At 37.6% G+C, this 25,648-nt stretch overlaps 1 protein-coding gene across 1 annotated transcript in view; it reads left to right on the forward strand.

Annotated features, from left to right (window-relative positions):
- Nucleotides 1-6,287: 6,287 nt before the first annotated feature.
- Nucleotides 6,288-25,648, forward strand: part of LOC133788708 (uncharacterized) — a 70,333-nt gene continuing 50,972 nt past the window's right edge. The window contains exons 1-5 of the mRNA XM_062226289.1: nucleotides 6,288-6,342; nucleotides 6,421-6,651; nucleotides 7,023-7,190; nucleotides 7,324-7,413; nucleotides 7,934-8,073. Of these exons, the coding sequence (XP_062082273.1) occupies nucleotides 6,433-6,651; nucleotides 7,023-7,190; nucleotides 7,324-7,413; nucleotides 7,934-8,073 (617 nt within the window). The 5' untranslated portion in view covers nucleotides 6,288-6,342; nucleotides 6,421-6,432. The remainder of the gene's footprint in view (nucleotides 6,343-6,420; nucleotides 6,652-7,022; nucleotides 7,191-7,323; nucleotides 7,414-7,933; nucleotides 8,074-25,648) is intronic.

Here is a 25,648-nt window from a genome sequence, read left to right on the forward strand (position 1 = left end):
GCAACTATTCTTTTGAGACCTTAATGCAAAAATATGGTGTAATTCATAAGGTTGCATTGCCTTATCACCCATAGACAAATGGCCAAGCTGAGTTAGCCAATCGAGAAATTAAGCAAATCTTAGAAAAGACGGTTAATCCTGAGCGCAAAGATTGGTCCTCACGACTTCTCGATGCTCTTTGGGCATACCGCACTGCTTACAAAACTCAACTCGGTATGTCTCCTTATAGGCTAGTCTATGGTAAAGCCTGCCACCTTCCTGTTGAGCTGGAACACAAAGCTTATTGGGCAGTTAAAAGCCTAAATTTTGATCTCAAGGCGGCAGGACTCAATCGTAAGCTTCAGTTGTTAGAAATTGAAGAATTAAGAAACGATGCTTATGACAATTCTAGGATCTACAAGGCTAAAATGAAAGCGGTTCATGACAAGCAGATCTTAAGAAAAGAATTTGAGCCAAACCAACGAGTGCATCTTTATGACTCTCGTCTGCATATCCACCCTGGCAAGCTGAGATCAAGGTGGACTGGCCCATATGTTGTGAAATCTGTCTTTCCCAACGGTGCTGTTGAGGTCATAGACCCAACTGATGGGAGAGAATTCAAAGTAAATGGCCAGCGACTGAAACACTACATAGAGAGGGTGACCCAGCCTGAAGAAGTCACTCTCGTGGAACTGGTTTACCAAGTCTGAGTAGTGTTCCAAATTGTTTGTACATAGGTTTGTTTCTGTTTATTTCCCTTTTGTCATTTTATTTTATTTGTTATCATTTTGTGTTTTCAGTTTTTCATGTTTTAGAGAATCGATATTCACTCTATCACTCGACGCTCGCTATCCAGGTGTTCTCTTTCCCTGCTCTTTTACATTTATCATCTTTTGAGACATTGAGGACACTGTCAGATTTTGGTTGGGGGTGGGAGCATATTCATGCACGTTCATGTTGATTTTTGTCATATTAATATTTTCACGGTCAAATTTTTTAAAAATTACTTATTTATTTTTGCAAAATGTTACTTTTGAGTCAATTTTTGTTATCTGTATTGCTAAGAGTTTCTCTAGAGTTACCTAATGCACATGCCAATTGTTGTGGTAAGATGGTTGTTAGCACATATTTGCTTAGAAATTTTCCATGTTTAAGTAATTCATTCTTTTGAGAAGTGAGACTTGAGAAAACAACTTTGAAATTTTTATTGATTCTTAGAAATGGTTATAATTATTTGGACAAGGTATTGTGGTATGAATGGATGATGTTTTAGGGATAATATTTTCTATAGACAAATATTATTAGAGAGCCTTTTATTATGTTGTTCATGAAAGAGAAAAAAAAAAAGAAGAAGAAAAGAGAAAAGAAAAAAAAAAGAAAAAAAAAATATATATATATAAAAAAAAGGAGAAAGACACAAGAGCAATATTTCTATCATTTTCAATTATGTTGTCTCTTGTGTCCAAAAAAAAAAAAGTGTGTTTATTAATTTCATGTTTTATTTTATGGCTCTTATAATAAATGTAAAGATTGCCTATTTAACTTAAAATCCCGAAAAACTGGTTTTGTGGTACTCTTTATGGTGGTTGTCCAAATAGTTTATTTCCTATCTTCGTTTCAATAATTATTTATGAGTTTGTCCTAAATATATACCCATTTGATGAGTGCTTACTTCTTTTCCAACTCCATGAGTGAAACCTTAAACTTTAAATATTTTCAATTACATGAGAGGTTAATGGAGTTGAGACTTTTACTTGACATAATTTCAAAGGCTTTATGTGCTATGGTTTGCGGTAAGAAAGTTCAAGTTTGGTGCACACACTCACAACTCTAGATTTATTCAAAGTAATTTTGATAACTCTTGTTGACTTGTTACTAACATTTTGTGTTAATACTTAAGTTCTTTTATCATTTTTTATTGGAAATATATCATGTTGACATCTATTATTTCGCTTGAATTGCTAGAGACTAGTAATAAGCTGGTTGGGGGTTGTGATTAGTGCTCAAAAATATCATTTTATTAGTTTTAAAAGTGTAAATTAATTAAATTTTAATTAATATTTTCATGGATTTATTGTCATATATTTTATATTTGAAAATGTTAATTTTAATTTAATTTGTGTTTAATTTTAAGGAAATAAAATATATTTTTGACACAAACAAAAAGAAAGAAGAGAGAAAAAAAATATAATTGAAAAAAACTAATGATAAAGTGGTATTTTTGAAGGAGAAATGAGCCCAAAATGGAGCCCAAACCCAAGCAAAATCTGCTCCCCACGCTGCCACATGGTAGCTTGCCATTCATCCACCCGAGCTGCCGAGCCGAGCCACCAACAGCTGCCACCTGACGCCGTCTGAAGCGCTGTCCAATCCAAGCCTGCACGATGTGACACGCCTGAAGCAACTGCCCCCTGATGCGCGCCTGACGCGCTTGTCAGCTACCACGGTCAGCACTTGTCTCCCACGGCTCAACACATTTTCCCCACTTCCACCAGTTTTTTATGCCACTTTCCTGCTATTTTGTACACGGTTTTACACGTTTTTGAGTCCTATTTACACTATAAATAGAGTACCAAATGGGGTAAAATGAGATCAGATTGTGGAAGGAAGAGTAGAGAGTATTAGAGAGAAAAACACTTATTTTTCCTATTTTTCTTTTACATTTTTGTGAGAGAAAACAATGCCTATTTTAGGCTAAATTCTCTTGTGGAAAGGCTAGAGTGGAGTTCATGTTCAACATTATATTTTTTATATTGATTCTTTATTTTATTCTTCATTTCTCTATATTTGTTACAATTAAATTTATTTTCTTCTAATTTTTATTCTAAATTTATTATTATCTTTTACATAAGTCTAGTCATGCTCTTCTTATGTAATTTAGGTTTTTAATTTAATTTAGGATATTTGTTATATTATATGTTTTTTACTGCATTCTGCCATTGGTATTTTGTCGCTCTAAAGTATATAATATGATAGGTTTTTAAAATTAGAAGTTAGTATAATTTAATTAAAGAACATATTTTAAGGTGAGCTTTATTATATATATTTTTCAACTATAATTAATGGTGTAGAATTATAGTTGAGTATGATGAATCAATTTTATTAAAATATAGATATGTTTGCATGAATGAAACTTATGCCTTCCATCTTTTCTTTCTTATTCTAATTCATCAATTTTGTTTATTTAATGTTTATATTCTTTTTCAAAGTTACATCATTTCAAAGTTTATTATTTCTGATTTACTAATCTTCCTTTTTACTTGTATTTTACCTCTCTGTGGATACGACATAGCCCGATTACTACTGCGACCGCTTAGGAATTTATTGGGTGATATCAACTATCATCGATTCTACTTGGACCTGGACGACTACTGCTAGTCCCAGGTGTTTGTCGATCTTCTATTCTGCGCTCCTCAACTACCATAACATCTGAACTCTGTGTTGGCAAATCTGTCCTAATATCTAGCCCACCAAGATCTGCTGCATCAGCAACATGATCATCATTGACATAAGGATCGTAGCCATAGGGATCGTACACCGCTGTGTCATGAAAATATGGCGGATCTCTAACAAGGATATCATCATGGACTATAACATCTGGATTTGTCTCGGGAACAAATGTCCCAACCTCACTTTGAGTTCCTTTGAAACCATGACATGTGAGAGAAATGTTCTCTTCAAATTGAACTTCTTTATTAACGCTGGGAGAGCCCGATGCATTTCTTATACCTCCCTTCTTAACCAATGTCACACATATTTATCCACTTCAATGAATGAACGCACATATGTAGAGAGGAATCAAGTCTCTACAGATTTTGATACTAACCCAATGAATGCACGCACATGCCTATCATTTTTTATAACGGTAGGTTTGACGAATTGTGATAGGCATGTGTACGGGACCTCAATTTTCAAGTCGTACACACATTTATCCACTTCAAGCTCATCGTATAGAATGTCAAGCAGTTGCTCATACATCACACCCTTCTCCACAGGCAGAACTTGATTTTCAGCATCCCTGAAAATCCAATCCATATTTTCGAGTTCCCAAACACCATTGAATGCAACAAATATGGAAACAGTCGAATCTGCATAAAAAAAAAACAAAAAAAAGGTCAAAAAGTTAAACTACAACATAAAACAACAAAATATCGATTTCTATTGATATATGTCGAGGCCTATCGAGGTCACATTATCGAGGTATATCGAGGGAAGTCAGGTCTATTGAAGCAAACAATCTAATTAAATTCTTATACACCTATTGAGTTTTATTGAGGACAGTCGAGGCACATCGAGGCATACTGCCCAAAAAAATTCTTATGAACCCATCGAGTCCCATCGAGGCATATACTATATATTAATTTCTATGCCTCTATTGAGGTCAATCAACGACAATTGAGGCATATCGAGGTATCCATTGGACATCACCGAATGAGGGTTTATCGAGGTCCATCGAGGACCATCGAGCCTCATCGAGGTATTAACATCCTAACACTATCAAGGCACGGCGAGGTCCATCGAGTCTCTATGCATCCAACCCATCGAGGTCTATCAAGTTTCATCGAAACTCATCGAGGCAGACAAAAAACCCAGAAAAAAACGCAGGAAGTATCCAAAATTCACTGCGATAGTGAAAAATTGTAATAAAACATGAAGGCATACACAGATCTGTTTGAAATAGCACAAGCAATGTAGACAAACAAGTTTCCTCACTAAATATAACAAATATATACTTACCCATACAATTTTTGCCCCTAGATCCGAAATCCAAAATGAAGTTTCATGGCTTGAAAGGATTCACAACTTGCCCCTATATCCGAAATCCAAAATGAACTCGAAAATTAGTATATATTAAGATAATGGTGGCTGCCTTGTTTTGTTGTGTATGAGAGCTTGAGAGGGAAAACGTAAGAGATAGAGAGTGAAAACTATGAGAAAAAGAGAGAGAAGCTTATGTTAGGGGCATTTTGGGAATTAGGGGAATACTAGGATAACAATGTGATGTTTTTTTAAGCTTGGTATTATTTTGTCACGGGACACTGTATGATGCATCAAAAGTCAAATTATCCTTTAGTATTTCCACAAGGTAGAGTGGGGACTAGTTTTCCAAAAAAAATCTGTGGGAAATTTAATGCTTTATGCATGAAAATATACCTAAATTAAAAAATATGATAATATTATTAGGGATCTCAAAAATAGGCATTTTTTTGTAAAATTTTCACCATCTTACCCTTGCCATTAATTCTTCTCTCTCATAACCTATCTTTCACATTGTCTTTCTCTCCACCAAGGCAGCAACACCACCACTACCTTACGTTGAAGCTCTTTTTCTCTCTCACAAATCGTTTCTCCCTTATTTCTCCTTCTAATGTTTACCCACAACCATCCCCTTGGATTGAAGCACCATGATCATTAATACCACCATGGCCATACCCACAACCATCCATTGAATGAATCATCGAAATTATATGTCCTACATATATATTTTAAGATTTTACATGATTTAATCTTGTAGATCTCGAAAAAATACCATTTAAAAAAAAAATCATCTGAAGCTGACATGTGAGTGAAAAAATATCAATATCCAAAGTCTTCGTTAAATTTCAGTGCAGAGCATCAATTTGGCATCGTTTCGACATCGGTTTTGTATCATTTAGCCAAAAATCAAGTTTTCATTATTGCATTGCAAGAGCATCGAAAGGGCATTGAAACAACACTGATTTTGCATCGAAAAAACATCGTTTTGGCAAAAAAAAAATCAAGCTGACATAATTGCATCGACATCAAATTTGCATAGTCTTGGCCAAAAAATCAAGTTTTCAAGGATACATCGCAATTACATCGAAGAAGCATCGAGTTTGTATCGTTTTCATTATTTTTTTTTTATGATTCTTTGATGCAATTGTGATGCACTCTGAAAACTTTATTTTTTTTGGCCAAAATTGTGCAAATTCGATGCCAAATAGATGCAATCATAACAACTTTTTTTGTTTTTTTTTTTTTTTGCTAAAACGATGCTTTTGGGATGCAATCATAAAAACTTGATTTTTGACTAAAACTATGCAAAATCGATATCGAATTGGTGACAAATCAATGTGCCTTAAAATTTGACTAAAACTTTATGGACTCATATATTTTTATTCAAATATCCTTTTGAGATGATTTTTTATTTTAAATTTTGATATTTTTTCAATAATTACACTATTAAATAATGTAAAATCTTAAAACATGCATGTAGAACTATATTAAATCATGTAAAATATTAACATATGCTTGTAGAACTATATTTTCATTCATAACGCATGAAATCTCCCAAATCCAATTACCGCGATAGTCAGCCGTACCGCTCTACACGTTACTAAGGTATAAAGCTGACGGTGTCTTTCTTGGCTTGCTCCTGTACCCTTTTCTCTCTAAGCTGTTTGAGTTTCGTTGTTGAAGAAACTAGAAATAATGGCTGAAGAACTAACGGCGTCTTCATCGTCACCGGCGGCAGCGGCAGCGGCAGCGGCACTGACCGGGAAATCGGACGGAGAGATAGAAGAGATGCTGGATCGAATGCTGACTCGTCTTGCTCTCTGTGACGACTCCAAACTCCAATCCTTGCTTTCCAAGCTTCTTCCCATCACCATATTGTCCCTTTCTTCTCCCTCATCCGCTGTCCGAAACAGGGTTCTCACTCTCCCCAAATCTATGTTTTGGCTAATATATATGCCTAATTTCAAATATAGTCTGATAGGTTTCAAATTGAGCCTCTTCTACTATTTGTTCGGTAATCGATTCTATCTGAATTTTTAAGGATTTTCAAACTAGTTTTTAATGCCAATTTTGTCATTTTTGTGTGTGGAAATTTTGGTGAAGTACAAAGGAAGAACGGGGAATTTTATTACCACTGCTTTGCAATTGGGACTTGTCTGTATATGGTTGTTTAATAATTAATATGAACATCTGAGCAAGTTTGTGTACTATTTGCGCTAAAATGAGTGTTGGGCTTCTAGTCTGTATGGGTGTTCATCGATGTTGTGAATTTGGGTTTCTAACAGGTGATTGAGATACTGAGTCATCTGAACAAGAGAGTGAAACCTCAGCCTGAGATTGGTTTACCTTTGTCAGAGCTATGGAATATTTATTCAGAAGCTAATGCGGCTCCAATGGTCCGAAATTTTTGCATTGTCTATATCGAAATGGCGTTTGAGCGTGCGCCCACTAAGGTTGGTGTTTTTATTTATTTATTTATTTTTTACCAATACCTTTCCTTCTACTCATTGTATCTGGTTGCTGAAGACAGTGACTTTCATTTGAAGAGTTTTGTAATGTTTCCTATATGTCATGTTTTGGTTATAGGTAAAAGAAATTTTGGCACCCATGCTTCTGGTGAATATTTCAAAGCTTCCTCACCAGCACCAAGAGATTATCCTTAGAATCGTCACTAAGGTATTAATTAGTGTCTACTGCAATTTTTGATTAGTTGGAAACTTGGAACTATTTTCTAAATAATTTGCCTTATAAATATATCGTATTACTTGCTCATAACGTAATTAGTTTTTATTATAAAAAAAAAGGAATTTGACTCTCACGCCTATTCTGTTATTTAAATATGGGCTATGGATGCTGCCTTATGTATTGTTTTGCTACAATTCTTAACAATTTCCATTGTATTCCCGACCAATTAACTGGACTGGGCGAGCTGTAACATGGCCTTTCAAGCAAGGTATGCCAGGTTCAGCAAGGGTTTCATGTCCAAATAATGTTTTAATCAAGGTCACTCTCCAACTTTCTTTGGGGTTTCAAAATTAGACATTCATCCTTAATAAAATTTGAAAACGACCATCATTTTCCTGTCTATGCTTTGATGGTTTCATTATATTTAGAATTGTGTCTTGTAATTGTGGTACTCTTTTGGCCTCTCTTGGAAATTGACTACCCTGATTTACCCAATGATTGTTGGTTTCAGGTTATTGGTGATTGTCATTCAAGACGAGTTGATGATGATGATGTTGTTGCAAAATACAGGGCAGTTAGTGATTCTAAGGATAGAGAACTATTTGTTGATTTTTGCCTTCATACAGTTTTGTATCAACCATCATCTCAAAGGTTCGGAACAAAGTATATTGTTTTTTAATAAGAAACGGTAGTTGAATATTAATATAAAAGATGATAAAGCATGTAGGTTTGGGATTAATTCTTCTAATATAATTTTATTGAAGAGTAGAAAGGCCAATATATAGGCAAATTGCAATGTACAATATAGCTAAAAAGGAAAGAAATAAATATTACAACCTGTGCTTAGCTATAACACACCCTAGGTATTTGCACATGCTGTCATTATTTCTATACTCCCCTCAAGCTGAGCTGTATATTGTTGACCTGTGAAATTGGCCAACGGTTGTATGTACAATATACGATACCTTTTGAACCAAAGAAATAGAATGAACGACAGAGTACGATTATCTTAAATAAATACATAGGAATTTTATAGTTGTTCAACCCTGTTCTGATGAACAGTATTAACCTAATCTACTTAGTCTTTAGTATTGAATCACTTGACAATTACACTGATGAACAAAAGTGTTCACTCGTTTCTCACTTGCCCAGAATTCTAGCCGAAAAAGCCCTCAGAAAACCGACCCCTTAATGAAGTCCTGGGTCCTTTATTTATAGTACTCAGGAGTTGTTACACGACCAGTGATACTGGGATCATGGTTTGGCACACGATTATCAGAAAGTGGAGATACGTGTTCTCCTTCCCATGATTATGAAATCGTGGGTCTTCTTGTTGTCTTCTCTGGATCGTGGTTGGTAATGCATGATAGAAACTTCTGGGAGACGTCAAGTCTTTGTTGGTATATTAGACTTAGGTGCTAGGCCCGACGACCAAAGCTTGAGTGCTGGACCTGTGACCTTCTGGGTGTTAGGTCTGTTATAAAATGGTGAGGAGAAGAAAATGTTTTCTTATTTCTGTGTATTTTTACAAACTAGAACTTAGGCTTATATAATGTTTTACATATCAAACTATCTTTAATACAACATAAATACAATAAAATAGAATTCCTATAGACTTTAGGAAACTGAAACATCCTTTTGTAACGTTTTGATGTTGTTTTCTGACTGTTAACACTCCCCCTCAAGCTGGACTATAGATATTGATGAGTCAAAGCTTGTTTACTAGGAACTCAAATACTCGCTCGGATAACCCCTTTGTGAGAATATCAGCCAACTGTTGATCCGTATGAACATATTTGATGTTGACAATTCCCCCATCAATCTTCTCTTTAATAAAGTGACGATCCACTTCCACGTGTTTAGTTCTGTCATGATGTATAGGGTTGTGTGCAATACTGATGGTAGACTGATTATCACAATAAAGCTGAATGGGAGCTTCATATTCAATCTTTAGTTCTCCTAACAGGCGTTTGATCCATATCATTTCACATATTCCGTGGGCCATGGCTCTATACTCTACTTCTGCACTGCTTCTTGCAACTACTGTTTGCATTTTACTTCATCATGTTACCACATTGCCCCGTACAATTGTACAATATCCAGATGTAGATTTCCTATCATCAACTGACCCAACCCAGTCTGCATCTGTGAACACTTCAACTTTTCTTTCAGTCGTCTTTCTGAAAAAAAGACCTTTTCTTGGTGTTTGCTTTAAATACCTCAGAATTCTATAATCTGCATTAAGATGTCCTTGACATGGATCATGCATGTACTGACTGACCAGACTTACTGCAAAGGCAATATCTGGTCTGGTATGAGAGAGGTAGATAAGCTTCCCTACTAGTGGCTGGTACCTTTCTTTGTCTACTGGGTTTCCTTCAAACATTTTCCTCGTGTCCGAGCTTGATTTGAGTTTTGCTAGGTTTATTGCCTAGCATTCCTGTCTCATTCAAGAGATCAAGAGTGTATTTTCTTTGAGAAACAGAAATTCCCTTTTTGCTTCTAGCAAATTCCATTCCCAGAAAATACCTGAGTTCACTGAGATCCTTGACTTCGAACTTCTTTGCCAACATTTCTTTAATCCAAATCACCTCTTCAGTATGGTTGCTAGTGACAATGGTATCATCAACATATACAATAAGAACTGACATTTTCCCTCTTTCTGAGTGTTTGATGTAGAGAGTTTGGTCAGTCTGACCTTGTATGTATCCAAGACCCTTAATAACTTTCAAGAACCGATTGAACCATGCTCGAGGAGATTGTTTTAGACCGTAGAGTGATTTGTTTAGCTTGCAAACTTTGGTTGTATTGGGGGATTCTTCAAAATCTGGAGGCTGACTCATGTACACTTCTTCTTCCAGCTCACCATTTAAGAATGCATTTTTTACATCAAGTTGATGCAATTCCCAATTTAAGTTGACTGCAAGCGAGAGCAATACTCTGATGGTATTGAGTTTGGCAACCGGAGCGAATGTTTCAGTGTAGTCAATTCCGTAGGTTCTGCAACTAACCGAGCTTTGTACCTCTCAATAGATCCATTTGCATTATATTTGACTGTGAACACCCACTTGCACCCTATTACTTTCTTATCTGGTGGTAACTCCACTAATTGCTAAGTACCATTCTGCTCAAGTGCTTTCATCTCTTCGAGAACTGCTATCTTCCATTGAGGAGTACCAAGTGCTTCATTGATATTTTTGGGAATCACAACATCTGATAGACTAGTGGTAAAAGCTTTAAATGGAGATGATAATTTTTCATAAGAGATGAATTTTGAAATAGGGTGTTGGGTGCAAGATCTACTTCCTTTTCTTAAAGCAATAGGAATATCTAGATCTGATTGATTGTTTGAGGGTAGAGTACCTGAATTTTTTAACTGAGGTGGTTCTATCACTGGATCGGCCTCTTGACTGTGATGAGAATTCGTCACTTGTTTATTTCTTTCTCTTCTGGTATACACCCGAATTTCTTTCTGCATGTTTTGATTTTGAGAGTCATGAGAAGAAGGTGGAAGATTATCTGGTTCGGGAATGATTTCATTCACTGGAGGAAAGGACACGTCTAGGGGTAATTCTAAACCCCACGACCACTGAGCTTCTTGCTCGTGATGAATAAGCTCCCCCTGAAGTGAAGTGAGAGTGAAGTATGGAGTACTTTCGAAAAAAGTTACATCGCGGGAGATGTAGATTTTCTTGGTGAGGGGGCAGTAACAGCGATAGCCTTTGTGTAGGAGAATATCCTAGGAAAACTGTTTTTATGGCTTTAGGATCAAGTTTACTCCGGTGTTGGGAGTGCACATGGACAAAGGTGGTGCACTCAAAGACTTTTACTGGCAGAGTATTTGTGGAAATGTGAGGATAGAGAAATTGAAGAATAAAATATGGTGTCTTGAATTGAAGAGGCCGACTGAGAAGGCGATTGATTAGATAAGTAGCAGTGAGTACAGCATCGCCCCAAAGATATTTTAGAACATTCATGTTGAACATGATAGCACAGGCTACTTCTAAGAGGTGACGATTTTTCCTTTCGGCTACTCCATTCTGTTGCGGAGTATCTACACACGAGCTCTGGTGAACAATCCCATTTTGTAGAAGATAGGGACCAAGAGTGGTATTGAAGTATTCAGTACCGTTATCGGTACGAAGTGTCCGAATAGATGTCTGGTACTGTGTTTGGATCATTTTGTGGAAGTTTTGGAATACCTGACAGGTTTCGGATTTGTGCCTAAGAAGGTACACCCAAGTAATTCGTGTATGGTCATCAATGAATGTAATAAACCAACGTTTACCAGAAGAAGTCGTGACCTTGGATGGTCCCCATACGTCACTATGAATAAGAGAGAAAGGACTAGAGGGTGTATACAGTTTGTGAGGAAATGAAACACGAGTATGTTTAGCAAGTTGGCAAATATCACATTGAAAATCCGCAACATTTTTATTTAAAAACAAAGAAGGAAACAAATGTCTTAAATATAAAAAACTTGGATGTCCAAGTCGACAATGCCACAACATAATTTTTTGAGAAGTTGCATCAAAAGATGAATTAGAAATAGAACTTGAAGTTAAACAGTGCAGGTAAGGCAACTCTTTGTTCGGGTGCTGAAAGAAATAAAGGCTGTCACGAATCCTAGCACTGCCAATCGTCCTCCCCGATGATAGATCCTGAAATTGACAAGAATCGGACATAAATTTAGCAAGACAGTGATTATCAGAGGTTAATTTTTGAACAGAGATTAAGTTGCATTTTAAGGAAGGAACAAAGAGAACTGATTTAAGAAATAAATCAGTAGACAATTTTATGGTGCCAATGCCTGCAATAGGTGAGTGAGTACCATCTGCAATCTTAACACTAGAGGCAGTAGAGCAGGGACTATAAGAATCAAACAAATGAAGTAAACATGTCATGTGATCAGTCGCCCCTGAATCAATGATCCATGGTGTAAGGGAAGCAGAAGAGAAATTACCAGAATGTGCAACAGAAGCACTGTGAGACTCGGGACCAGATTTGGGTTTTATGGAGGATTGACCAAGGAGTGTGTATAAATGTTCGAGTTGTTCCTTACCGAATGAAAGGGCAGCAGTACCGCTATGAGTAGTGCTATTCTCAGACTGGGTTTGGTAGGCCTTTCTGTCATTTTGGCGACGGGGAGTCCAATTTGGTGGTTTGCCATGAATTTCCCAACAAGTGGAGCGAGTGTGATTAGGTCGAGGATCAGGATTTGATCTGCCAAACGGTGGTGGACCAGATTTTGAGACAAGAGCTGAACTCTCTACGGGCGGTAATTCTTGAGTAGTGAGCATGACGCGACGACGTGCTTTTTCACGCCTGACCTCAGAGAAAGCTTCTTCAGTGTCAAGGAAACGGAGAACGACTCACCAAACGACCCCGAACTTCATCAAGATTGCTGTTCAACCCAGTAAGAAATTCAAAGACCCGCTCTTTATCTAATTGATGGCACTGAAGAGTGGTGCAGGTAGCACACAAAGGAGTGGTATCTAGATACAAGTCTGAAAAATATTGGGTAACAGTGTGATTACCTTGATTTCTTTGAGTTTGGTACGAATTTAAAAAATTTGAGGGCATTGCCAAGATCAGAGTACATCTTTTTAGCAGCATCCCATGCTTCCTTAGCAGTTTTAAAAAATAAATACCTGCAACTGAACTTTGGATCCATTGAATTAATAAGCCATGCAAAGACAATAGAATTCTCAGCTTGCCATGCCTTGTAGGTTGAGTCAGTCAATAGAGGGGCAGGAAGGTCACCGGTGAGATATGCGAGTTTTCCACGTCCACAAATGACTAACTTTACTGACTATGCCCACTGTAAATTGTTCCTATCATCGAGTTTGTGGGCTATGATGTGGAGAGAGCTGGTATCATGACTATAAATGGAGCCAAAGGACTGACTTTGGGCTGGATTTGAGTTAGGCCCACTAGTTTGAGAAGAGATTTCATCACTGCTTGACATGATGACACGTGGCTAGGGTTGGCTGACAAGTGATGATGTATCAATAAAAAATTTATCTGGCAAGAATATGCGAGAGTGATAAGGAAGTATGGGATGAATATGTGAGTGAATATACGATCGAGACTGAATATGTGACCGTGACCGAGACTGAGCTGGACAGAGATTGTCGAGGTAGGGCGACGAGACTGGGCTGGACAGTTGAGCCGGACTGGACAGAGATTGCCCCTGGAGTTGCAGACTGCCTGGAGCGCTGGAGATGTCACTGGAAGTTGCAGAAGCTACTTGGAGCACCGAAGATGTCGCTGGAAGTTGCGATAATCGCGTGAAGCGCCGAAGGTGTCGCCTGGAGTTGAAGAAGCCGCCAGGAGCCGATCAAAGAGGATAGAAAAAAGCCGTACGGTTCTGATACCATATAAAATGGTGAGGAGAAGAAAATGTTTTCTTATTTCAGTGTATTTTTACAAACTAGAACTTAGGCGTATGTACAGTTTTACATATCAAACTATCTTTAATACAACATAAATACGATAAAAGAGAATTCCTATAGACTTTAGGAAACTGAAACATCCTTTTGTAATGTTTTGATGTTATTTTCTGACTGTTAACACCTGTTTATCATCGGGGTGCTAGGCGTGTTGATCTCGGTTTAAATGATTGATTATTACTCAGTGAAGTGTACTTGGGGGTTTAGGCCGACCACCCTATGAAAAATAGGGTGGGCAGGGTGGTCCGACCACCCAGGTGGCTCTTGGGCCTGCTTAGGCCGACCACCCTAGGGGTTGGAGTCAGGCCGACCACCCCTAGGGGTCCTTGTGCATGCTGGGGCCGACCACCCCCGGGGTAGGGGGTCAGGCCGACTACTCTTAGGCCCTTGGGCCTCCTTAGGCCGACCACCCCTAGGGGTAGGGGTCAGGTCGACCACCCCTAGGGTTTTACGCTTGGTCGACTTTCCCAGTTCCTGGACCTATCTTTTTTGCCCGTCGATCTTTTCTCAATACTTTGTCGTTTCTCCCTGATTTGTGATGTCACGTGTCACATTCTCATTCGCCACATCATCCTCGTATTTTTGAGGGATAACATATATGTTATACAAACCCAGCTTGGAAATAAATCCTTCAAAACTCATTCTTGGTAGGGCCTTTGTTAGGATGTCAGCAATCTTTTTCTTTGTGGGAATGTAGTTGAGCTCAATGACCTTTCAATTTACTTTCTCAAAAATGAAGTGTCGGTCCATTTCAACATGTTTCGTTCTATCATGGTGAACCAGATTCTTAGCAATGTTGATTGCAACTTGACTATAATTGTACATCTTAAATGAATCACGAGAGTCAATTCTCAACTCATTCATCAGCCTTTTGAGCCACATTCCTTCACATATACCTAAGGCCAAAACACGATATTCTGACTCTGTACTACTCCTTGAGACTACAGATTGTTTTTTTGCTGCGACAAGTGACTAAATTACCTCATATATGGGTGCAATGACCACTGGTTGATCGTCTGTCAGTTAACTCTCCAACCCATTTAGAATCTGTGAGACTTTTAAGTCTCGATTGTTGTGTTTTCTAAAGTGCAAACCGGAACCTAGTGTCATTTTCAAATATCTTAGAATACGACGAACTGCTTCCAAGTGCTCCTCGAAAGGATTGTACATATGTTGGCTTACCACGCTGACAAAGAAAGCGATATCAGGTCTAGTATAAGAGATAGATTAGTTTCCCCACTAATCTTTGATAACTCCCCCTCTCTACTGGAGTTGAATCTTCACTTCAAATTGCTTCCAAGTTTGGATCCATTGGAGTGTCAACAGGCTTACTCCCATTCATTCCAGTTTCTTTTAAAAGGTCTAGGATATACTTTCGTTGAGATATAACAATTCCATCTTTGGATCGAGCTACTTCTATTCTAAGAAAGTATTTGAGGGATCCTAAATCTTTGATTTCAAACTCTAAGGCAAGAAGTCTTTTAAGATCTAAAATTTCGCATGAATCAACTCCAGTTAGGATTGTCATCCACATACACAATGAGAATTGCCAACTTTCCTGTTGAAGTGAAGAGAACTTAGCAAACAGGGTATGATCAACCCGACTTTGAGTATATCCATGTTTAATAAATGACTTTGCAAATCTATCAAACCATGCCTGAGGTGATTGTTTCAAGCCATAAAGAGATTTTTGAAGTTTGCACACTACTCGACCACTGGAGTATTTTTTTTATCCCTGGTGGAATTTTCATAGACTTCTTCGAGTTCTCCATTCAAGAAGGTAGTTTTTACATCCAACTGATACAAGGTTCAATCACAATTTACAGTTTCTGATAACAACACTCTTACTGTATTAAGCTTGGTGACAGGAGCAAAGGTCTCCTAATAGTCAACACCATATGATTGAGTGAATCCTTTCGCGACCAACTGAGCCTTGAATCTGTTGATACTCCCATCTGAGTTATAATTGACTGTGAAAATCCACTTACAACCAACTGTCCGCTTTCCTTGAGGTAACTTAGTGAGAACCCAAGTACCGTTTTTCTCGAGAGTATTGATTTCTCCATCGATTGCAATTTTCCATTTAGGATCTTTCAAGGCCTCATAAATGTCTGTAGGAATTTGAATAAGATCAAGGAAAGAGACAAAGGCTCGGTACATAGGTGTTAGTTTCCTATAAACAACATATTTCTCTATTGGGTGATTAGTACAAGTTCTAACACCCTTTTGAAGAGCAATAGGCAGGTCAATGTCATTAATAGTAGGAGAAACTAATTCACGAGTCATAGAATCCTTACCTTCATGATTTTCAAGGTTGCGAGAGCTTGGATGAGTTTTTGAACAGTCCTTGTCTTGCATGTTGACCTCTTATTCTCAACTTTTCTCCTGCTATAAACACGAAGTTCTTTGTTACCTATATCAAATTGTGCTCGAGTTTGAAGTGGCAGTACATTTGAGTGTTTGGATTTCCATCGGAGGAAAATGAGGTCGGACTGACTATAGGAAGTGAGGAGGACGGGCTGGATGTGTTTTCTGGGCTGAGATCTGGTTGGATAGGCAAAGAAGAAGGTAAGGGAGAACCAGTTGACTGTGACAACACAGGTAAGGGTTGAGCAGTTTGATGTTGTTCATGTGTCAAGACATTGGGTTGAAGAAATGCAGCCTGATGACGCTGAAGAGTTTCCTCTGATATTCCTTTGAATGCTCCCCCTGAATACCAGGTTTGGAAAAGAAAGATTGGTGTTAAAAAAAGTGACATCCATAGTGTTATAAACCCTCTTTGTATCTGAGGAGTAACATTTGCCCTTTTGAGTGCTGGAATAGCCGATGAAGAGACATTTGTGAGACTTTGGATCAAGCTTTGTTCTTTTGTGATCATAAATATGAACAAAAGCAGTACAACCGAAGACTTAGTGGAAGATTTGAGGAGAAAGTTGAGATACGAGGGAATGTTGCGAGTAACAGATTTTTTGGGGTTTTGAATTGTAGTACTCGGCTATGCATACGATTTATGAGATAGGTTGCTGCTTCCCCCAAAACTATTTGGGAACATGATTTGAAAACATGATGGATCTAGAAACTTCAAGAAAATATCTGTTTATTCTCTTAGCTACCCCATTTTGCTATAGAGTATCAACACATGAACTAATATGAACAATTCCTTGCTCTAACAAGTATGGACCAAGAATGGAGTTAAAATATTCCTTCCCATTGTCAGTTTTCAGAATTTGGATTTTTTGGTTGAATTGATTTTGAATCATGGAATGGAACTTTTTAAAGATAGAAACAGTTTTTGATTCTTCTTTCACGAGAAAAGTCCATGTTCTCCTAGTGTGATCATCGATAAAGAATACGAACCATCTAGATCCATTGATATTTGTTACCACAAGGGTCCCCAAATATCACTTTGTATCATTGAGAAAGGTTTTGAAGGTTTATAAGAAAAACTAGGATAAGAGTTTTGAGTGTGTTTAGCAAGTTGATAGGCTTCACAATGAAAGAATTTTGGTCGTTTGTGGATTAATAACCGATGAAAGAGTTTTTCAAGATAACCAAAATTTGGATGTCCAAGGCAAAAATGCCACAACATAATAAGATTGTTATTCGAAACAGACAGAATGAGAAATAGAATTTAATTGGTTACTACAACTTGATTTGTGAACTTGTTTACTTTTAGGAGAATATTTGAGAATATAGAGTCCATCATGCATTTCAGCACTGCCAATCGCCTCCGTCGAGCCCACAACCTGCAATTCACAAAGATTTAGATAGAATTTAGTCACACAATTCAAGTCTCTCGTGAGTTTGCTTATTGAGAGAAGATTGCAACTTAATTTAGGGACAAATAGAAAAGATGAAAGGAGAAATTATCTGATAATTTTACAGAACCAATCCCTATCACTTTTGAGAGGGATCCATCGACAATTTTGACTGTGGGGCAATGAGCACATTGTTTGAAGGTGGTGAAGACTTGTAAATCACCCGTCATGTGGTCAGAAGCCCCTGAATCCACTATCAAAAGACCTTTGTTGGCGGATGCAGTGAATGTGTGAGACGAAGAACTTTGGTGACACATTATACTACATTTGCCTCAATTGTATGTGGTCGTGGCTGGTGCATAAAGTGTCGAAGAGGGGTGGAGGTGTTTTGAGAGGTGGCAAACGTTGTTCCTTTGAGATGTGGCTAACTTTGTGATGATTGGTCTCGGCTCCCATGAAGTTGAAACAAATTTCTGAGATTGATTGACTGAGATTGAGTAGCCATGAAATTTGGAGATTGGATTTTCATGATGAATGGGCAGCGAAAAAAAAAGTTTATGAACTCAAGATAGATAAAAAAAACTTAGCACAAAAATGCAACTCTTTGATGAAATGGTGGGAGAACCCGAGATGAAGATTCACAGCCAAAGCAGGATGTGCTGAGGAGGAAGACGCTGAAGAAAGGTGGCCAGTGGCGCTATCATGTGCGCGCATGTGGGAGAAGACGTCGAGGAGTGTGGCGGCGCGTGTGACTCACACACCACTCTTCTGGACCCCGAACTTTGGGGTTTTGCCGATCGGAGGTAGGGCAAGCTTTCTGGGTAGGAGGTGAGATTAGAAGATAACTCTAAAAAGGATTTCTAAGTTTGAGCCTCAAAGAAAGAAACGCTAATTTTTTTAAGAAATGACGGAAAAAATTGGAAAGATTTCCCAATTTTGGACTACAAGTGCTCTGATACCATGTATGTTTTTGGCATTAGTTCGTCTAATATAATTTTGTTGAAGAATAGAAAGGCCAATATATAGACAGATTACAATGTACACGATAGCTAAAAAGGAAAGAAATAAATATTACAACCTATGCTTAGCTATACAACACACCTTAGGTATTAATACACGCTATCACTATTTCTACAGACATCATCTCAAGTTACATCCACAAGTGCCAAGCAATATTTGGCACCGATAAAGATAGTGCTTTAAACTCTATTTTTAAAGATCCAAATACCCACTCAATATTTCACTCTATCCCATAAGGAAGAGAGACCATTTGCCTAATCCTAAAAGATCCTATTATTTCTCTCTACCATACAACCCCAAAAAGGGCCAAAACAACCATGTTCCGTAAAGACTTCTATTTGCCTCTAGTACCACCCCTAAAGCCACCCAGGACATCCATTTGCTGCATACTATCTCGGCAACTAGCAGGCCAAGAAACATCATATTTCTATATGATATACATAGTTGACCATAAAATGCCAACAAATGGGTAGTGGACAAAGATATGTTTGCTAGATTCAGTACTATTTGTTTTACAGAGGAGAATTGTATGGAAACAATTTTCTATATATATTTTCTTGAGTTTTAAGCTTACCCAAAGGCAACAACCAACTAGTCATTTCACACCTTTTTATTATATTTTTGCTATTCAAAATTGGGTCCCAAAAAGTCTAATCTAAGTGAGTGGACCACCCATAGAAACCTAAATACTTGATGGGCTAGCTTCCCACTGAAGGGTCCAATAAATTTGCTAGCTTGTTAACATATCAATCCTTGAGGTTAATCCATAAAATCACACTTTTACTCATGTTAATAGCCACACACTCAAGGCTAGATAGAAGACTTTTAGTAAAAGCTATTATTTGGTTAAGTTTTGTATCTTTGGTTTAGTAAAAGAACAATGTATCATTTGTAAGTGGGAGACTTTTACTCTATCTTTACTAACGCCAAAGCCTTCGAAAATGTCCCTTTAGATTTGCTTTTATCTAGCAATCTGACTAGGCCATCTGCCACTAGAGTAAATAGGAAAGGCAAAAGTGGATCACCAATTTTCGTCACAGTCTATTGTTTATTAAGATTGAATAGGTCGCTTCGCCATAAGTGAGGCCATCCTTTGTTGGTAATTGTTATCACGATGCTCCTCTGCCATAAGTGAGGGCCCTTAATAAATTTGGGAGGAGGTTACTCATGGACATGGACATACACATGTGACCTTTGTTTTTTTTTTTTTTTTAAAAAGGTTGAATATGTTGCTGATGATAAGCACCCTCCCATCCGTGATCTCCATTGTTGCCTAAAACCTTTCTTTTCCATAACCAAATCTATAAATGACAATTCAACTTTGTCGCATGCCTTTTCAAAGTCATTCTTAAGAACAATTCTTGTTTTGTCAGCCGCCTTATAATCATCCACAACTTCATCAGCTATATCATAGCCACATCAAGAACCTGTCTACCTACAATAAATGCCCCCTTAAGCCTTCGATGCTATACTTTGACAACACTATTTTCATATGCTAGATAGCACCTTATTAATTATTTTTGAGACTAGTGTAAAAATGGTGAGGAAAAGATCGCCTTTCTTTCTATATTTTATTTTCTATGATACAAATTTACAACCTAGGACTAGTATTATATAAGCTCTACACTAATCACAACTTTAATTACATAATACTAAACAATCCCTATAAATGAGTGAACTAGAAAGTCACACTCTTTGATTTCCATAGCTGTCAACACTCCCCCTCAAGCTGGACTTACTAGGAAATCAAATACTCATTCAGTTAACCCTTTTGTGAGAATATCAGCCAACTGATGATCTGTTTGGACATATTTAATGCTGATAATTCCTCCATCAATCTTCTCCTTAATGAACCAACGCTTACCATGAGAAGTAGTTACTTTCGAGGGACCCCAAATGTCACTATGAATAAGAGAGAGGATGGGAAGGAGACTCGTGTGTGTTTGAAAAATATCACATTGAAAATCAGCAACCTTTTTATGAATAAACAAAGAGAAATAATTGTTTTAAATATAAAAAACTTGGATGCCTAAGTCAACAGTGCCATAATATAATTTTTTGAGAAATTGAATCAAAATCAGATTTTGAAACATAGGAATTAGAAATAGAACTTGAATCCTAACGAAGTTGAGAAGGTTGTTCTCTTCTTTGTCCATCAAAGAAATAAAGTTCGTCATGAATCCTAGCATTACCAATCGTCCTCCTCGATGATAGATCCTGAAAGTGACAAGAATTTGACACAAATTTAACAAGGTAGTGATTACTTATGGACAGAGATTAAATTGCATTTCAAAGAAGGTACATAAAGAACCAATTTAAGATGTAAATCAATAGACAATGCAATGATGCCAATTCCTACAATAGGAGAGTAAGAGCCATTTGCAATTTTGATACTAGATTTAGTGGAACACGAATAATATGAATCAAACAAGTGAGGGAAACCTGTCATGTGATCAGTTGCACCAGAATCTATTATCCATGGTGTTTAGAAAGTTGAAGAAAATTTACTAGTTTTGATAGAAGCAAAGGTGAACTGGTTATGGGCTTGAGATTGGGCTTGGATTTGGGTAGGCCCATTGTTATGAGAAAAACTGATTGTGGGCCTGAACTTGATAGGTGCAATGATGGGTTGATGATGGGTCGAATTGAGATTAGAATTAGGGATGTCGGTGGATTGTGTTTGGGCCGAGTAAGGCCCAATCTTTTGAGTTGAATTTCCTGTACGTTTATACATGATGACTTATGCGACCCAGGGACCAATTGAACTTCTGAGAAGTCCGAGCGTCTAAGGACTGTGCACGACCGAGATTGGGACGAGATGGTTGCGCCAAGAGACCTGGAGTCGAGAGCTTAGGCGAGAGTGATGTTGGAGATGGTGGCTGAGAGCTCCTGAGTTGTAGAGGATGCCGAGAACTTCTGGGCGTCGTACGACTGGAGAGGATGTCGAAGTGATGCAATGGGGTTCGACCGAGAGCTTCAGAGAGCGTTGCAGGAGGCCGTGCAACTGGGTGACAGTGGTCGAACTGGAACTGCTGAGATGTTGCCCGACTACCGAGAGGACTGGATGTCAAAGAAAGATGCAGTTGGGAACAAAAGGAAACAGAGAGGATCGAAGGAGCCTTAAAGCTCTGATACCATGTAAAAATGGTGAGGAAAAGATCACCTTTCTTTCTATATTTTATTTCTGTGATGCAAATTTACAACTTAGGGCTAGTATTATATAGGCTATACACTAATCACAACTTTAATTACAAAATACTAAACAATCCCTAAAAATGAGGGAACTAGAAAGTCACACCCTTTGAATTCCATAATTGTCAACAACTAGTAATCAAATTGATAGGTCGATACTCACTTATTTTGCATGAATAGAGCTTCTTTGAAATAGCTTGGAACTGGCATTCCCTTCATATGCGTATTGAAATTTTAATGTCTGTCTGATTGCCCTTTCCAATATAATCAATTTCTGTAACATATTTCCGTTTTTTTTCTTTCTATTCTTTCCTTCCTTAATCTTGTTGTGTATATTTTAGATCAAGTGCTTGTATTCTACCCCTGAGTTGTTTTTCTCTGTTTGTTTCTCCAAACATCCTCGTATTCCAGATTTTCAAATTGTCTTTCATACTTAGTTTACTCATGAATTGATGGCCATCCCAACCCAATTCCATGATTTTCTATCAAACAATTGGAGAAAAACTCATCAAAATTCTAATGTTACTTATTCTCAAATCTGAAAAGAGTGGGTCCTGACTTTAGAATGGTAGCATCCAAAGTTACAAGGCAGCGGTACATAGTATATTATTAGAGCAGTATTAAAACTAAAGAATAAAATGAGAGAAGATTTGAAATTATTTTTCTTGTATATTTTATCAATGCTAGGTATGCCCTTTTATAGGGACGGTACAGAATAATCACAATAAATGTCAGAATAAAAATCCCATAAATAAGAAAATTTACATACAATAAAAGACTACAACCATCACATCTAAAAACTACAGCTAATATTGCATATCTTTGTGATTTTATTTCTTGGCTGTCAACACTCCCCCTCAAGCTTGACTGTAAATGTTAATAAGTCCAAGCTTGTTTGTAAAGAAATTAAATACTCGTTCAGATAGTCCCTTAGTTAGTATATCCGCCAATTGTTGATCAGTGTGCACATGCTTAATGCTGATTATCTCTCCATCAATTTTTTCTTTGATAAAGTGTCGATCTACTTCTACATGCTTGGTTCTATCATGATGTACAAAATTATGTGCTATACTGATGGTGGACTTGTTATCGCAGAATAATTGGATAGGAGCTTCGTATTCTATCTTTAATTCTCCAAGCTGTCGTTTTAGCAATATAACTTTACATACCCCGTGAGCCATAGCCCTAAATTCTGCTTCTGCACTGATTCTTGCAACAACGATTTGCTTTTTACTTCTCCAAGTAACTAGATTACCCCATAGTAGGGTACAATAACCAGATGTAGATTTCTTGTCATCAATTGATCCAGCCCAGTCAGCATCTGTAAAGACTTCAACCTTTCTTTCATTTGTCTTCTTGAAGAATAGTCCCTTTCCTAGTGCTTGTTTCAGATATCTCAAGATTCTATAAACAGCATTGAGATGGCATTGACATGGATTGTGCATATACTGACTTACTAGACTCACAGCGAAGGCAATGTCTGGTCTAGTGTGAGATAGATAAATAAGCTTCCCTACTAGCTGTTGGTATCTTTCTTTGTCAACTGGATCTCCTTCAAACATTTTAGTCTTGTCTCCAAGTTCAATTGGAGTTATGCTAGGCTTGCAAACGAGCATCCCGGTTTCTTTTAGGAGATTCAGAGTATATTTTCGTTGAGATACAGAAATGCCTTTTTTGCTTCTGGCAATTTCCATACCTAGAAAATATTTTAATGCCCTGAGATCTTTGACTTCGAACTCCTTTGCCATCATCTCTTTGATTACACTTATCTCCTCAGTATTACTTCCAGTGACAATTATATCATCGACATATACTATCAGGATAGTAATTTTACCTTTTTCTGATTGCTTAATGAACAGTGTATGATCGGTTTAACCTTGTGTGTACCCAAGACTACTTTCGAGAACAGATCGAACCAAGCTCGAGGAGATTGTTTTAGGTCATATAGTGACTTGTTAAGCTTGCAGAAAACCTTTGCATCAGGAGTTCTTCAAAGCCTGGTGGTTGGCTCATGTAAACTTCCTCTACAAGTTCTCCATTCAGAAAAGCATTTTGTACATCTAGTTGATGTAATTCCCATTTTAGATTTGTTGCAAGTGAGAGTAGGACCCTGATAGTATTGAGCTTGGCAACCGGAGCAAAGGTCTCAGTGTAGTCAATCCCATAGGTCTGTGTGAATCCCTTTGCTACCAACCGTGCTTTGTACCGTTCAATAGAGCCATTAGCATTATACTTGACTGTGACCACCCATTTGCACCCCACAACACTTTTATCAGGAGGTAATTCCACTAATCTCCAAGTGTCATTTTTTTTGAGCTCTTTTGTTTCTTCTAGTATAGTTGATTTCCACTCGGGAATTTTAAGTGCTTCTTCAATATTCATAGGAATAAAAACATCTGACAAACTAGAAGTGGAAGCTTTAAATGAGGATGACAACTTTGAATAAGAGATGAATTTGGAGATGGGATGTTGAGTGCAAGACCTAATTCATTTTCTCAAGGCTATTGGAATGTCTAGATCAGTGTTTGAGTGATTATTCCCTGACTCGTTTGGAGGAAGAGGATCTACCATCGGGTTGGCTTCTTGACTGTGTTGAGGATTCATGATTTGGTTATTTCTTTGTCGTCTAGAATAAACACGCAGCTCTTGATGTTGGTTTGGAGGATGTGTATCTGTTTCTATTAACTTAGAAGATGAGGCAAGGTTTTTTAAATTTGAATCTGTTGGAGGGTGAGTCGATTTTGGAAGAGAGTGAGTCAATTCTAGAAGAGAGAAGTTTGTGGGATGTGATGGAATTATGGATTGACTCAGAGGTAGCTCTAATCCCCATGACCATTGAGCTTCATTCTCTTGATAAGTATTGGTCTCCCCTGAAGTGAGGTGGGGGAAAAGTATGGAATGTTTTAAAAAAAACTGACATCTTTGGAGACAAGGAGTTTTTTGGTAAGAGGGCAGTAGCACCGATGGCCTTTTAGAGTAGAAGAATAACCAATGAAGACAATTTTAATGGCCCTAGGGTCAAGTTTGGTGCGATCTTTAGGATGAATATGGACAAAGGCGGTACACCCAAATGTTTTGACAGGAATAGTGTTTGAAGATAGATGAGGATATGAAGTGTGAAGAAGAGAATATGGTGTCCGAAAACCAATTGGACGACTAGGGAGACGGTTGATGAGATAAGCAGCGGTAAGGATGGCATCTCCCCAAAGGTACTTAGGAACGTGCATAGTAAAAAGTAGAGCTCGGGCAACTTCTAAGAGATGGCGATTCTTACGTTCAGCAATGCTATTCTGTTGAGGGGTATTGACACATGAACTTTGATGAATAAGCCCTTTTTCGGAGAGCTATGTTCCTAAGATAGAATTGAAATATTCTGTGCCATTATCTGTTCGTAATATACGAATAGATGTTTGGAATTGTGTTTGAATCATGTTATAGAAATTTTGAAACACATGAAATGTATCTGACTTGTGTTTGAGGAGATATACCCAAGTAAGACGTGTGTGGTCATCAATAAATGTGATAAACCATCGATGACCATGTGAAGTAGTGACTTTTGAAGGTCCCCACAGATCACTATGAATTTAAGAGAAAGGACTGGTTGGAATATAATGTTTTTGAGGAAAAACAACCTATGTGTGCTTAGCCAATTGACAAATAATGTTGGAAACAAATGTTTTAAATATGAAAAACTTGGATGACCTAGTCGATAATGCCATAACATAATTTTGCTGGAGTTTGAAACAGAAACAGAGGTTATTGTAGGGATAGAATTAGAAGCCAAACTAGATGAATAATGTTGCT

The sequence above is a fragment of the Humulus lupulus genome, chromosome 7 (genome assembly GCF_963169125.1).
Source record: "Humulus lupulus chromosome 7, drHumLupu1.1, whole genome shotgun sequence".
NCBI lineage: Eukaryota > Viridiplantae > Streptophyta > Magnoliopsida > Rosales > Cannabaceae > Humulus > Humulus lupulus.